Source organism: Protopterus annectens, chromosome 9.part0, assembly GCF_019279795.1.
Source record: "Protopterus annectens isolate FY-2018-M chromosome 9.part0, PAN1.0, whole genome shotgun sequence".
NCBI lineage: Eukaryota > Metazoa > Chordata > Ceratodontiformes > Protopteridae > Protopterus > Protopterus annectens.
Genome location: NC_056743.1, coordinates 480,338,004 through 480,352,379, shown reverse-complemented (window position 1 = coordinate 480,352,379; position 14,376 = coordinate 480,338,004). Strand labels below are relative to the sequence as shown.

Here is a 14,376-nt window from a genome sequence, read left to right as displayed (position 1 = left end):
GTGGGACCAAACAGAGTGGAACCATCAAAGGGGGCATTAAAAGACGTCTTGAAGGCCTCTGCAAACCCGCTCAAACAGAGCCAGGCATGACTCCTAATTGCGATACCTGAGCCCACCACCTGTGAGGACCCTTCCACAGCATTGGAAATTAGCCTCATGGACGAATTTGCAACTGAATGAAGAGATGAAAGTTTTGGAGAAACTAAAACAAGTAAATGCAGTAGAACCAGCAGAGAAACAGTCCACACCAAACAAAGTATAATCCAACCGTTTATTGAGCGCTTTCATCAGCTCCGTCACCTGACTTCTTCAGAATAGGTACATCACTAAACATCAAGATATTTATAGTAAAAGAGATATCACATGCCAATGCTTGGACTTTTGAATCAAACCACTAAACAAACTAATTGACATCAATACAAGCCATTTCATACTTCATAATAAACACTACAAACAAATAAATAAATGTAAAAATGTGGTTATATATATATATATAAACCTTCAAAAATAATTATAAAGACAATAAAAAATTTTCCTAATACTTAAATTAATCAAATACTTCATTTAACCAAAAAAAGAGCACAATTTCAAAAGACTAGTTATACTAACACTATCATTAAGACCAGGTGGGTTGGTGGCATTACATCTGATTTGCCACAATAATTCTTTAAAATTGAGAATGTCCTCCCATGGGCCACCTCATGGATCTGGTATGACTTTTTCTACAACTAAAAATTTAAAGGTGTGACCGGGATATTGTGACACATATTTATATAGGGCACTAGACGCTGTCCGGTTCGATTCTCAGCTAGAGCGTCTTCTGTGTGGAGACATGCGTGAATGGGCGTACCTTCGTTCAAGGTTGTGCGTCAGGGCTGGTAACTCGGCACGTAAAAATCATCTACCAATCATTAGCGGACCGGAGTTCCGCTGTGGCGACCCCTAACCAGGAAAAGCCGAAAGACACAAACAAACAAACAAACAAACTATTGGGGCTAGCAATTCTTATATCCCAAATGTGCTCATAAACCCTGTCCTTAAAACTCCTCTTGGTTTTACCAATGTAAAACCCTGTACATTGACAACAAATGGCTGCATATACCACTCCCTTTGTGATACATGAGTATTTCCCCTTTGCATAAACCTTTATTCCATTAATGATTATATTATCCACTGAATGAATATATATACACTGTGCACAAAAAACACAAGCATGAGTACCCCTACCTTGCCGAACTCCGATTATTGATACTCTGAAGTAGCTCCTTAAAGGTCTTGCCCCTTCTAAAAATTACACTAGGGAGTGGTTCTACCTTGTCAATAATATCCCCTTGGCTACTAAATATAGTCCAATTCTTCCTCACTACATCAATAATGGCAGTGTGATCAATGGAGAAATTTGTTACAAAAGAGGACCTGAAAAATTCTGCATGTTCCTGTTTATTCACCTCGTTATAAATATTTGTATTGCCTTGACTACTCTGAAGGCAAAAAGTCTCACTCAAGAGTGGACTAAATACCCCTAAAGCCCTCATTAGTTACTTCCTCCAAGGCCCTATTAATCAATTTAATCAGATAATCCCTCGCTAGTAACATTTCTTCCAAAATTTTGCACTGGAATTGATAGTCCATCTCCCTACTTACCATACGTGAAATACGAACAAACTGTCCTTTTACGAGGCCCTTCTTAACATGCTCCGGATGGCAACTGGTGTAATGTAATAAAATATTACTATATGTGGGCTTTCTGTATAAATTACTAACCAAACCCTTGTTATCAGACCCTTTACTAACAAGGACATCCAAATAATTCATACTTTCCTTATTATAGTTGTACGTAAATTTGAGAAAGCCTGTAGTGCCATTCAGGAAATCTAGAAATTCTTTCACATCATTCTCATCTCCCTTCCATACAAAAAACAAATTGTCAATATATCTTAGATATAAATTCCATGATCCTACAAAAATAGAATTGAAAAGAAATTTCCGTTCCCACACTACCATTATGATGTTCGCAAAAATGGGGGCGCAACATGCCCCCATAGCTACCCCTGTAAGTTATTTAAAGAACTGCCCTTCAAAAAACACAAAATTGTGTTTAAGGACTAGCTCCATAAGGGTAACTAATACTCCAACATCACTGCTACTAAACCTATTGGAGTCAAATAGATATTCCTCAAACCATTCGAGCCCCAATATCTGAGGAATGACATTATACAAATTCACCACATCCACTGTTAAAAAAGAAACATCATCTACTTCACCCAGTCCGTTTAGTCTTTTTAAAAAATGCCACGAATCAATACAAAGATGCTCCTCATCTATCAGGGCAGACTTCAGCCTGAAGTCAATGTATTTACCTATGAAAAAAGTTTTGGAGCCACTACACTAACTATAGGTCTCATGGGGGGGGGGGGGTTAGAAATATTTTTATGAATATTAGGGATACCGAAAATATTCGGTACCCTAGGGTGGTTGACACTCAAAAAATGATATACTTCCATATCAATTTGGCCTTGGTCCACCAAATCCTTCAAGGCCAAATCTATTTGGTGATGGGAAATGTTGACATAATTACGTGACACTTCCTCATAAAGCGTGTCATCCCCCATAACATTGTATTCATTCTGTTACTGTAGTCAGTTTTAGTCATTAAAACCACCCCTCCCCCTTTATCAGGCTTCATCATCCTCAAGGCTTTGTCAGACACTAATTTGTTCAATAACATTCTTTCATTGACTTTAAGATTCCACATACTATCGTCGACGTTCTTGTTTCTAATAATGGCTCTGAAATCAAAATCACAAGGAGTTTCAAACAAACTTAAAACACTAGGTAAAGGTGGATTCCACGTACTACTTCTACGTAAATGATTATCAGAAAAAGCTTCATTCCCAAACATTAACTGTAAATTAAGTTTCCTCACAAAAACTTTCAAATCTAAAATCAATTTGACCAAATTAGCTCTAGCAGTAGGAACAAAATTAAAACCTTTACTAAGTATCTCCGGCAAGTTTACATCAAGCGGCTGCATGGAATAGTTATGTATAACAAAATCACCTTTCCTACTGCTATAAGCTGTATAACCACATGAATAAAAATCATTTATATTGCTGTTAATGTCATCAAAACGTTCTAAATCAGTACAAAAGTTAATGTCCATCGGCTCACCATTAGGTGGGCCAAAGTTGTTGTTTAATTCCACAAGTTGGACCGACTCTCTCCATTCCAAGAAGTACCTCCTTGCTGGTACCTCCCCCATTGCTGGTTCCATTGAGGCCTGTATTGTGGTCTTCCTGTTTGGTTCCGTATCCTTTCGGATCTGCAGGGGCGGATCCCACCCTAAAGGGGTTTCATTGGTCGGTCGCTCTTCAGCTCTTCCTCCAGAAACCTCTCTGTGACCTCCTACTTGATCATTGAAAGTCTGTACATGTTTGATAGGCGGGGGTTTTGGATAGGCGGTACCAGCATGATATGCTGCTACCACCGCCATGCACTTGGTGAACACCCAGGGGGCTGAGGTGAGACCAAAGGGCAGGGCCCGGAACTGGAAATTATCAACTTCCAAGTGAAAGCGGAGAAACCTCCTGGACCATCGATCCATTTTTACATGGTAGTATGTGTCCTGGAGATCCAATGAGCACATCCAGTCGTTGCTGTGTATAAGAGGCACAATCGACTGCACAGTGACTATCCAAAACTTCGACTTTTGCATGAACTGGTTCATGCGACTGAGATCCAAAATAGGATGTAGGCCCCCTGTTTTCTCTGAAACCAAAAAGAATCGGGAATAAGTTCCGGATCCTCTCTGTCCTGTGGGGACCTGTTGGATGGCTCTTTTCTGAAGAAGGCTTATAACCTCCTGTTAGGCTGCCTCTTCCTGATTGGGTGGCACTTCCAGAAGAGGACTGGATTTTGGGGGAATTTCCAAAAAGGAAATGCAATAACCCTTGTATATAATTGCTAGCACCCACTGATCATTTGTAATACTTGCCCAGGCTAGCGGGTGCAACGATAACTGACCCCCGACTGCCTCCAGGGACGGACAGTTAGGCAACACCTCAGGGACGCTGTAAAGGTTTCTCAGAGAAAGGCTCCCTCGAACCTTGGTTTTGCAGGCCTCCCCTGCTCCTGGGGTGACGTCTACCATTGAAACCTCTTCCCCATCCCCTAGAAGAGGAATCCTCCTAAACATCTTGAAAGGAAGACTGTGCCTTCCTGAACCACATTTTCTTACTCCCCTTCTGGGTCTTGGAAAAGGACCTCTGAGGGGCAGAAAACCTGATCCCAACGGCCGACAAGGTCTTCCTTTCCTGTTCACTGCAGGTCAAAGTCACTTTCACAGTGGGACCAAAGAGAGTGGAACCATCAAAGGGGGTATTAAAAGACGTCTTGAAGGCCTCTGCAAACCCGCTCAAACAGAGCCAGGCATGACTCCTAATTGCGATACCTGAGCCCACCACCTGTGAGGACCCTTCCACAGCATTAGAAATTAGCCTCATGGACGAATTTGCAACTGAATGAAGAGTTGAAAGCTTTGGAGAAACTGCCTTGAATTCCTCCTCAGACATGGACCCAGAGAGGGAAGAAGATAGTTCCTTTATCAAATCCCTCTGGAGACAGGTGATATGTGCTAGATAATTTAGTACTCGCAGGCTAAAGGAAGCCGAAGCGAACAGCTGCTTTCCAAATCTGTCCATAGCCCTTGATTCATGATTGGACAGATGGACAGAAGAACTCTGCTCTTCCAATTCTTTTTTGGTGTCAGCGGCCACCACAATAGCATCAACTGGGACTGCTTTGGACCAAAAGGTTCTATCTGATGGAGGGCTCAGAAACTTGTCTGCTTTCTTGGGCACTGGCTCCACTGTATCTGGCTCCTTCCTAGCCCTGCTGGCCACAAGATCAATGACAGGATCAGTGGGGGGGGACACCCAGGAAGTAGATGGCCCCATACCGAAAGCCTCCAGAAATATGGGCTCCTCCGAGGACGGGGTTTGGGTAGACCAACTGCCTTTGGCCTTGAGGATCTCGAGTATGTCTCCAAAGGAGACGTCCTCCTGCGGAGATCTTGGGGACCTGTCCCCCTCATTAGCATCTGTATCCTCGGTAAGAGACTCCATAGGGGAGTCAAGATGTCTCCTCTTCCTGGGAACTTCCTCTGCTGGGGGTGGCGGGGAAAACTCAGAAGAGGATGAGACATCCCCCTGGAGGCTAAGTTGGACAGGCTGACCGGGAGCAGAATGAGACAGGCTTCTCAGATATTGGGGCTGGGTAGGATGACTGTGTGCGGGAGAGGCAGCTCTGATAGCAGAGAAAGATCTTTTGACAGCCCGGAAAGCGGAAGGACTAGAGGAGGTTCCATCCCCCTCTCCAGCAGATAAAACCCTTGCAGAAGAGAGGGTGGACTCCCCCCCCCAGTCCCGCCACTCCACCGGACGGCACCAGACTGGAACTGTCGAAGGCCAAGGCGCCCATGGGAAGAGACCAGTCTGAAAAGCCCTGGCCCGAATCCAACCCCACAGACCCTGGCTCAACAGGTCTGGCCAGTTGGGTGGCCTGTTCCAGGAGAACAGAAACAGTACCAGCCACCAATCCTGTCAGGGAAGGACCCAAACTGGGCCGCAGAGCTCCCCTAGCCACCACTCTGCTCAACAGTCCCTGAGAATCCAAGCTACTGGTCGGATGAGGAGCGATTGAAGGGAGAGTGGGAGACTGGGTCCCTGACCTGTGGGCCGGGGAAGCCAGAAGCCCCAACTCCATCTGAGCTTTCAGGAAGGCCCGCATCATCCTGTCCATATCCATGGGGAGGGCACTCCTGAAAGATTGGGAGGAGATGGAGGACCTAGCAGGAGAGTCGCGCCTGGAGCTCGAGTGTCGTCTCTTGAGTTCCCTAGATCAAGACCTACTTGTAGAAGACACCTGCTTAGAAGGCAAAGGATCCAAAGGAGGATCCTCTACTACAAATGGCTCCGGCATGACTCTCGGATCCAACCGAATCGAAAGTGATCTCAACAAAGGATCCAGGTTATACTTCTTGAATCCCTCAAATCCGAAAGGGTCGGATCCGTAGGTATGGTGCCTACCCTTGGATCTGAAGGCCTGGAACTGAGATCCTTGGATCGGGGGAAGACACCGAAGGTACCAGATCTGAGAGCTTCGGGTTCGAACCCTTGGATCCAGGAGTAGACTCCCTGGACAATCTGGGATCTGAAGATCTTGGATCTGAAACTGCCCTGGCTGGAGCCGGATCCGAGGACATAGGATCCGACAGCCTGGGACGCTTTGTCGGGGCCTCCTCAACGGAAAGCTTCTTTCTAGCCCCAGAATAGCCCGCCTTGGTCGGGGAACCAGTGACCAAGGGGCCTCCTTTAACCAAGCCTTTGATCAGAGCTTATTCCGACAGTCGACCAAAGCCCTCGGGTTCAAAGCGGCACAAATGCTGCATTCCACCTTGAGGTGGTCGCTGCCAAGACAATAAAGGTACTCCTCGTGTGAGTCAGAAATAGGCATTTTCCGCCCACAAGAGGAGCACCTTTTAAAATTCTAAAGGTTTATCTGACATAGCCGGACCGTAAACCAAAGCAAGAGGTCAAACAAACAAACCAAAGATCGAGAAGCCTACTAAATCAGTCCGAACACTCACACACTCTTAACTAAGCAACTATTTGCACACCACAAAAAAAATAGGCAGAACACAAACCTCGTGGAAAAAAGATTTAAACAAGGGTAGAACTCGACTGGGAGGGGATAGATAAAACAGGAAAACTACCTGCTAACACTACAACCCAAAGAAATTACAAAAATTACAGAAAGACTTAAGAAACTTTACTAAAAACACTTACACTAATAGGAGCTGAGCAATCTGCATCTGACTGACTGAGCGGCAAACAAGATCTGATGGAGTGTAGGGAAGCAGAGCATTATGGCAGGGGACGAGCTTGAGCTAAGTTGTGTTCTGAGTATGCCAGCTCGGATCCGATATTGGATCCAAGACCCTAATGTGGAGGAATGGTGACTAGATAACATCAGATCTAGTTGTTAAATTTGCTTCGACAAGTCTTAGTGTATACTTCTAAAGTGTCAACACCCAGAGAGCTAAGAGGTTCCTCACTTTTTATGATGACATACCACCACGACAATAAACATGGCTATACTAATCTGACAAGAAAATGCATTGTCCTCATATTTAAGTATTCTGACTTACCCTTCATGATCTGCTGTAGTTCCATTTGCAATGTCTGAATGGCACGAACAGGATGATCACCTGCTGTTCGCTTGATTCGGTGAATAGAAAGGCGTCCATTCGTCACTGCAGCCACATCATCATCTTCAAGGAAGATCACTTGATTTGTGTGCTCTATAACGGCACTGCAGGAGACAAAATGCAACATCCATGACAAACAGCAAACACCCCAGACTGATGAAACCCACACAAAAATTTATTCCATAATAAAAAAAGTGTAGCATTAGTATTTAAGAAGTGATCAAATTCATACTACAGTGATAGTGTTTCTTTTCTGTATTCTTGCATACTTTGTAACAGTTAAAAGGAAATAAAATTAGATGGCTCAAGTGCATACATGTAATCACTCAGAAGTTATTTTATTGTGATCCTTAAGGAGGACAATGACAGCCATACAGAAAATTACATTCATAAAGTAGTAGAAAGCATTCTAAGAACTAAGCCAACATGAGAATGGAGAAAGTAGATTCTGCCAACAGAGATGAATGCAACTAGGGGTACAGAGAATAGGCAAGAGAGGGCTGGAATTTACTGGACAAAACTGGCTAAAGGAACTAAGGTATTGGAAGCAAATAACTAGAGAGGTACAGGTAATAGAATGGGAAGAGACCAAGAAGACATTTGGACTGCAGGCTAGAAACTACCTTCTCTATCAGGGATTGATATCAGTATAGGCAAAGAGAAAGGAACAGGAAAATGCTAAATGAAAGACCTTCTTTGGTTGAGTTGTTACTTGGATCTAGAACAAAAACTGCTGTTAAAAAAGGATAATTAGTAGGCCATATAAAAACAGATTGGATATGCAATTCAAAAGGAAATGGAGAACATTATGGCTCCCAAATACGCAACAAAGTGAAGAATATTTAGGATTTTTGCTTGAAAGTGTTTGCACTGATATTTTTATACCCCAAGTGGACTCCAAAGAATTTTTCCTCAGGTAGACGGCAAACGTTTGAAGTGTGATGGGGAAGAAACAGGCAACTGGGCAAATATGTTTGTCGAGTGTAATGAGTTAGCAGACTTTAAAATTTCCCTACAGTTACTCTGTCAGAAATACCGGGTAAGCAAATGGGTGCAACTAAGGAAATTATTTTTTTAAGCTAGGATACAGTATCTGAATTGCCTAAGCACAGTAAGACCTTGGTAAGTTTAATTCTGATGGTTGACAAAAAAGTAATTACTAGAAAGTAGAAAACAAAAGTCTAAACGAACTGTATTTGAAGTAGTGAATATTGTACCATAGCTAAAAAGAACTAGAAGTGGAATCTTTAGAAAAGGTTAGGAAAAATTTACACACAAAAAAACATGGAAATTGTGGGATGAATACAGGCAAAATAATATTTTGGATGAAGAGTGAGGTTTATGGGAAGGAAGGAACTAAACAATTTATGTAACTTTGGATTGACAAGTGTACAAAAGAATATATGTAATGTTTCTAAATGTGCACGTTAACATGTTTGTGTTCTTTTATACAAATGTATGTTTGCCTGTGTCTTAAGTGACAATTCAATAAAAGTGTAAAAAAGTTACTTTAGTGTGTAATCCTAGAACTATATTGAGAAGTTAAAATAAAACAAAAACAGACGAAGAATAACTAAAATATTGTAAAAAGAAAAAAGAAGTTATGTACTCCTCATAACGTTCTATGTGTGTTGTCCATCTTGCCTTCACTCAACTGGTTGGGTTCGGAACTGATCCTCGGTTCTGACTCGGCCTTAAACAAAAGCTTGAGATCTTCCAATAGCTTGTGGCTGTCACCTTATCCCATCATGCCCTAGGAAGCTCCCTAGATCTTGTTTGCTGATATAACCAATGGTACCAAATAAAACTACCAAATACCTTATAGGGGAATAAAGAAGGTCAGAGAACATTTATTTCCAATTGTATCTGCTCTGTGCTCCAGAAGCCAAAGGCTGGGATGTAAGAATGAAGGTGAGACGGACAACATACATGGAACTTTATGGTGAGTACATAACTTCTCTATGTGATGTTGTCTTATCTTGCTTTCATTCTTAACTGGTTGGGACAGCGTCCCTAGCACCATCTTTCTTGGGTGGCTCAAGAAACAATGGACCCAAAAGAGGCCCTGTTCCTGGAGGCCAAATCCACTTTGTAATGAGTGACAAAGGCTTGAGGCCTTGCCCATGTTGTTGCAGCACAAATAGTATCAATTGGTAGTCTCGCCCGAAAGGCAGAAGAGGTTGTATGGCTCTTCTAGAATGACCATTTACTTTGTCGGGGAGCTCTTTGTTTTGAGATTTGCAAGTAAAAGTAATACAATATGATAACCATTTTGAAAGTGTGACGTTAGACACAGGAACACCTTTTTTAGAGTCTGAAAATTATACAAATAATTAGTCAGATTTTCTGGTCCTTATGTAAACAGAATCGTAATTGTCTATGCACATCTAGTTGGTGTAGCATATATTCTGCCTTATTGCCACAGATGGGGAAAACAATGGTAGTTCTATAGATTGATTCAGATTAGATCACAAGTTGATGCAGGTTCAAATGGGGGAAGAATCAAATGGGATAAAACACAATTCAGGTCCCATTGTGCTGGGGAAGTTTTAATGGGTGGTCTTAATAAAATACTGCTTTTGAGAAATGCCTTGCAAAGTCTGTGGGACATCACATTTGGCCCTTATTCGCCTAGATGGAAATTAGATATCGCTGCTAACTGAACTCAAATAGTAGCCGCAGCTGTGCCTTCATTAAATAGCTTTACCAAGAATTCAAGAATGGAAGCTATTGGGGCAGAGAATGGGTCAATGCGATTATTCAAGGCCCAAGAAGAAAATCTCTTCAATATACAACTTCCTCGTTGAAGCCTTATGAGAAGAGATCAGGATATGTTTCACTGAAGGAGAAAGGTTAGGGAGGCTGGCTATGTTTGGAATCAGAGCAGCCAAGCTGTCAATTTGAGGGTCTGAAGAGAGGGATGGAGCACCCCTGATGCATGGTCAGAAGGTCCAGGACTGGGTCGAGAATCCACGGCTCCTCCTGCAGATGAGGCCAAAGGAAGGGGAACCAAATTTGATGAGGCCAGTATGGGGCAACGAGTATCAAATTCCTTCCCAGTGAACTGGCTTTCTGAAGAACTTTGGGTATCAACGGAAAGGGAGGAAAGGCATACAGGCAACCCGAGGGCCAATCGTATACAAGTGCATCCCTTGGTGACTACTCTGGAGGGGGGATTAGGGCAAGATAGCTGCTGTATTTGGCATTCATGGACATGGCAAAAAGGTCGCAGCAAGGCTGTCCCCATTTGCAGAAAATCATCTCCGCTACTTCTTGTTTTAGGGACCACTTGTGAGGCATCAGAAATTGCTCTGCTGAGTTTGTCTGCTGTCACGATGGATTTCCCCGGGATGTGCACTGCTATCAGAAAGTGATAGGAGGAGATTGCCCACTGCCATACTCTCAGGGCCTCCTGACAAAGGGAGCAAGACCTGGTTCCTCCTTGTCTGTTTATGTACCACACAAATGACATGTTGTCGGTCTGAATTGCAATAGTTTCTAGCAGAAGAGAATCTTGAAATACTTGCAGTGCTAGAAGCACCGCCCTCATCTCTAGGACATTGATGTGCAAATAGGCCTTGTGATCCTACCAAGTGCCTTGGACTGTCCTTCCCAGATAATGTCCCCACCCACCCACCCTTTTTGGGAAGCGTCTGTGGTCACTGTGGCTAAAAACTGTGGAAGAACGAAAAGTTGACCTAGGTCTTTCTTGCAAGATTCTGTTATCAGAATTTGGTGAGACATAGCTAGTTCCTGCATGAACCACTGAGTGAACAGTAGCCACTGCAGAATTCTCATATGCAGGCATGCTAGTAGAACCAAGTTTATTGCTGCTGCCATGGTCCCCAAGACTTTCAGAACTATTCTTTCTGGTACTTTTTTCTTGGAAAGTAGGTTTATGACCTGATGTCGTAGGACATGAACTCTTTTGGAGGGAAGTATTGCCATCATTTTTGTTCTATCTAGATCTGCTCCTATAAAAATGATACACTGAGATGGCAACAAGGCAGATTTTTCGTAATTTATTGTGATTCCTAGGTGAGAGCAGAGCTACAAAGTGGTGTCTCTCGCTTTTGTTAGTAGATGCTCTGTGGTGGCGGTTAGGAGCCAGTCATCTAGGTATGGAAACATTCGGAATCCTAGGTGTCTCAAGTGAGCCGTGACTATTGCCATACACTTGTTGAACACTCTGGGGGGCTGTTCTGAGTCCAAAGGGCAGAGCTCGAAACTGGTAGTGACTGGCTCTCAGCCAAAAATGCAAATGACTCCTGGATCATCTGTCCATTTTTATGTGGTAGTACGCATCCTGGAGGTCTATACAGCACATTCAATCATTGTGTCCCAGAAAAGGGAGAATTGACTGCAGTGTTACCATCCGTAACACTTTCTTAATGACTTGTTTAATTTCCAGAGATCCAGGATGAGTCTCCAGTCCCCTGTTTTTTTTGGAACTAAAAAGAACCTTGAGTAAGTTCCACATCCTATTTGGTCTGTGGGGACTGTTTGGACAACTCTTTTTTCTAGCAATTTTTATATTTCTACATTTGCCTGTTCCCTTTGACTGGCTGGAACATCTGGGATGTTTTTTATGTTTGAGACGGGGAAAGAAAAGGGTATGGAATAATTTCTGGAAGCGATGCTTTGTACCCACTTGTCTTTGGTTATTTTTAGCCAGGCTTCTGGGTGCAAAGATAAGCGACCCCCAACTGCCAACAGAGATGGACAGGAGGATCTCCTTTCAGGAGCGCTGAAAGGGCTTACCAAAGAATGATTCCTTGTCGCCCTGATTTTGTGGACCCCCTCTGCCATGTGGGTCAGCATCTTCCATTACTGCTTCCCCCCTGCCCCGGGGAAAAATCACCACGTCTGGGATTTTCAGAACCATACTTTTCCCCCCTTTTGACCTTTAGGATAAGGTCTAGAAGGTAGCGAAAATCAGACTATTATGGCAGAGAGAGTTTTTCCTTCTTGTTCACACCTGGTTAGTGTGTCTTTGACTTCTGGCCTGAACAAGGACGAGCCATCGAAGGGGGCATTAACAAAAGAAGATTTAAAGGGCTCCGCAAAGTCACACAGGCGCATCCAGGAATGTCCTGAACCCACTGCCCTACTCGTTCCATCAGTTGCATAAGAAATGAGTGTCATGGCAGAGTTGATCACAGAATTCAAGGTGGAGAGCTGACAGAAAACTTTTTCTGCTACCCCTTCAGGTACTGAACCCTGGAGAGTATCTCCTAGCTCCTTCAGGAGATGTCTCAGAAGTCTGGTAATGGGGGTGAGATAATTCAGTGATCGGAGTGCAAAGGTCGCTGAACAAAAGGTGCACTTTCCTTATCTATCCATCGTATGGGATTCTTTGCTCAGTGGATGGACAGAGGATGTCTCTGACAGTTCCTTCTTGTTGGCCACCACCACCACCATAGTATCTAATGGGACACCCTTTGTAAGGAAATTTTTATCTGTAGGGGATGTTATGAACTTGTATGGCCTCTGTGGAACAGATTCCACTGAGTCTGTAGACTTTCATGCCTTTCAACAAGCTTGGTCCATCAGTTCATAGAAGGGTGAAGACACCCAAAGACGGAAGGGTGAGACCCAAAAGCCTTCAGGTATACAGACTCCTCCTCAGAAGGGTTGATGGGCTTGCAGCCACTTCCCTGATCAAGTATTTCTAGGATGTCTGCGAAGGAGACATCCTCAGAAGGTGACTGTGGAGACCCTTCTAACTCATCAAGTTCTGTATCGGATGTGATGGACTCCTCTGGGGAGTCTAAATGCTTCCTCATATATAGTCTCTTATGAGGGACCTCTTCAGAAGGGTATTCTGCAGAGATTTCAGAAGAGATGGATTCACCCAATGGGGCATCCTGAGGCCTAGGGTCTCTGTGTCTCTGTGGATGCAGTGGTGCAGAGACACCGGTGCCTTTGGGGGAAGAATGTCTAGACCTGAGAGTGGAGCTGCCTGTGGAGACAGCACTCTCCTCATCACCTCGAAGTCCCCCCCCCAATCCGAGGAAGCTCGCGGCTTCAAAAAAATAGAAGACATCCCCGGAACCAAAGGGGTTGGCTCCCAGGCCTATGTAGGAGCAAAGCTAACCCGCAACGAAGCCCAGAGAGGCAAGTTCGGGTCCGACAACTGACCTATCAGACTCTCCTCCCCGGACCCGAACAGAGAGAGCTTCGGCTCCTAAACTCCTCGAATTCAGATGGAACCAAGGATGTCGGAGCATTAGTTGGGTCCAAAGATCCTGGAATAGGTCTTGGCTCCAATGGTTCCACTACGACCAGTTCAAGACATTCTGGCTCCGAAGTCTGGGGTCAGATCAGAGGAGGAATCAATGGTGATAGGGTAGGCTTAGTCAGTTCCGAAGCACTCTGGGATGGATCTGACAAATGTCTGGCAAGCACCAGTGTTTTTAATAGCCTCCGCACCACGCAATTCACATCATTAGAGAGGCTCCTGGAGGATTGAGTGGAAGAAGCAGGAGATCTGGATCTCAATGTAGGAGAAACCGTTTCCAGTTCTAGGGACCGGGTCCATACCTGAAACACCAACGGCTCTAAGACTGACGGAGCCAAGATGGAAGGCTTCTTGGGCCCGACGGTCTTCGGGTCCAAAGAAGAAAATTTTGACAATTTTTGTGTTGGCTCCGAATGAGCCTCTGATGAAGGCCTTTTCCCTGATTTATCAGATTTAGAAGAAGAAGGGAAAGGCTCAATTTCGAAGGGGCCTGACCTTCTCCAATGATCTCTGAAAAGGGGGTCTTCAATAATCCTCTAAGAATTAATTTGTTCTTCCCTTCTAGCAGTACCCTGTGGCTGAAGGAGTGGAAATGGCACAAGATTCTTTGAAGGTGTACCACTCCAAGGCAGTACATGCATAATGTATGTCCATCTGTAATGGACATTTTTTGGCTGCACTTTAAGCATTCTTTAAAACAGGAGGGTTTAACATCCTTAGACTGCTTGGACATCTCTATAGCCTATAACAACAATGACTAGCAGGAAAAAAGCACAGCAAAAATTCAAAAGTATAACAACTTTATATATATATATATATATATATATATATATATAAATATGTGTGTGTATTTATATATATATATATA

The 14,376-nt window shown here is 43.7% G+C and overlaps 1 protein-coding gene across 1 annotated transcript in view; it reads right to left on the bottom strand.

Moving 5' to 3' along the window:
- Positions 1–14,376, bottom strand: part of LOC122811285 (glutamine--fructose-6-phosphate aminotransferase [isomerizing] 1) — a 1,619,377-nt gene that overhangs the window by 684,353 nt on the left and 920,648 nt on the right. The window contains exon 10 of the mRNA XM_044083027.1: positions 7,208–7,371. Coding sequence (XP_043938962.1) covers positions 7,208–7,371 — 164 coding nt within the window. The remainder of the gene's footprint in view (positions 1–7,207; positions 7,372–14,376) is intronic.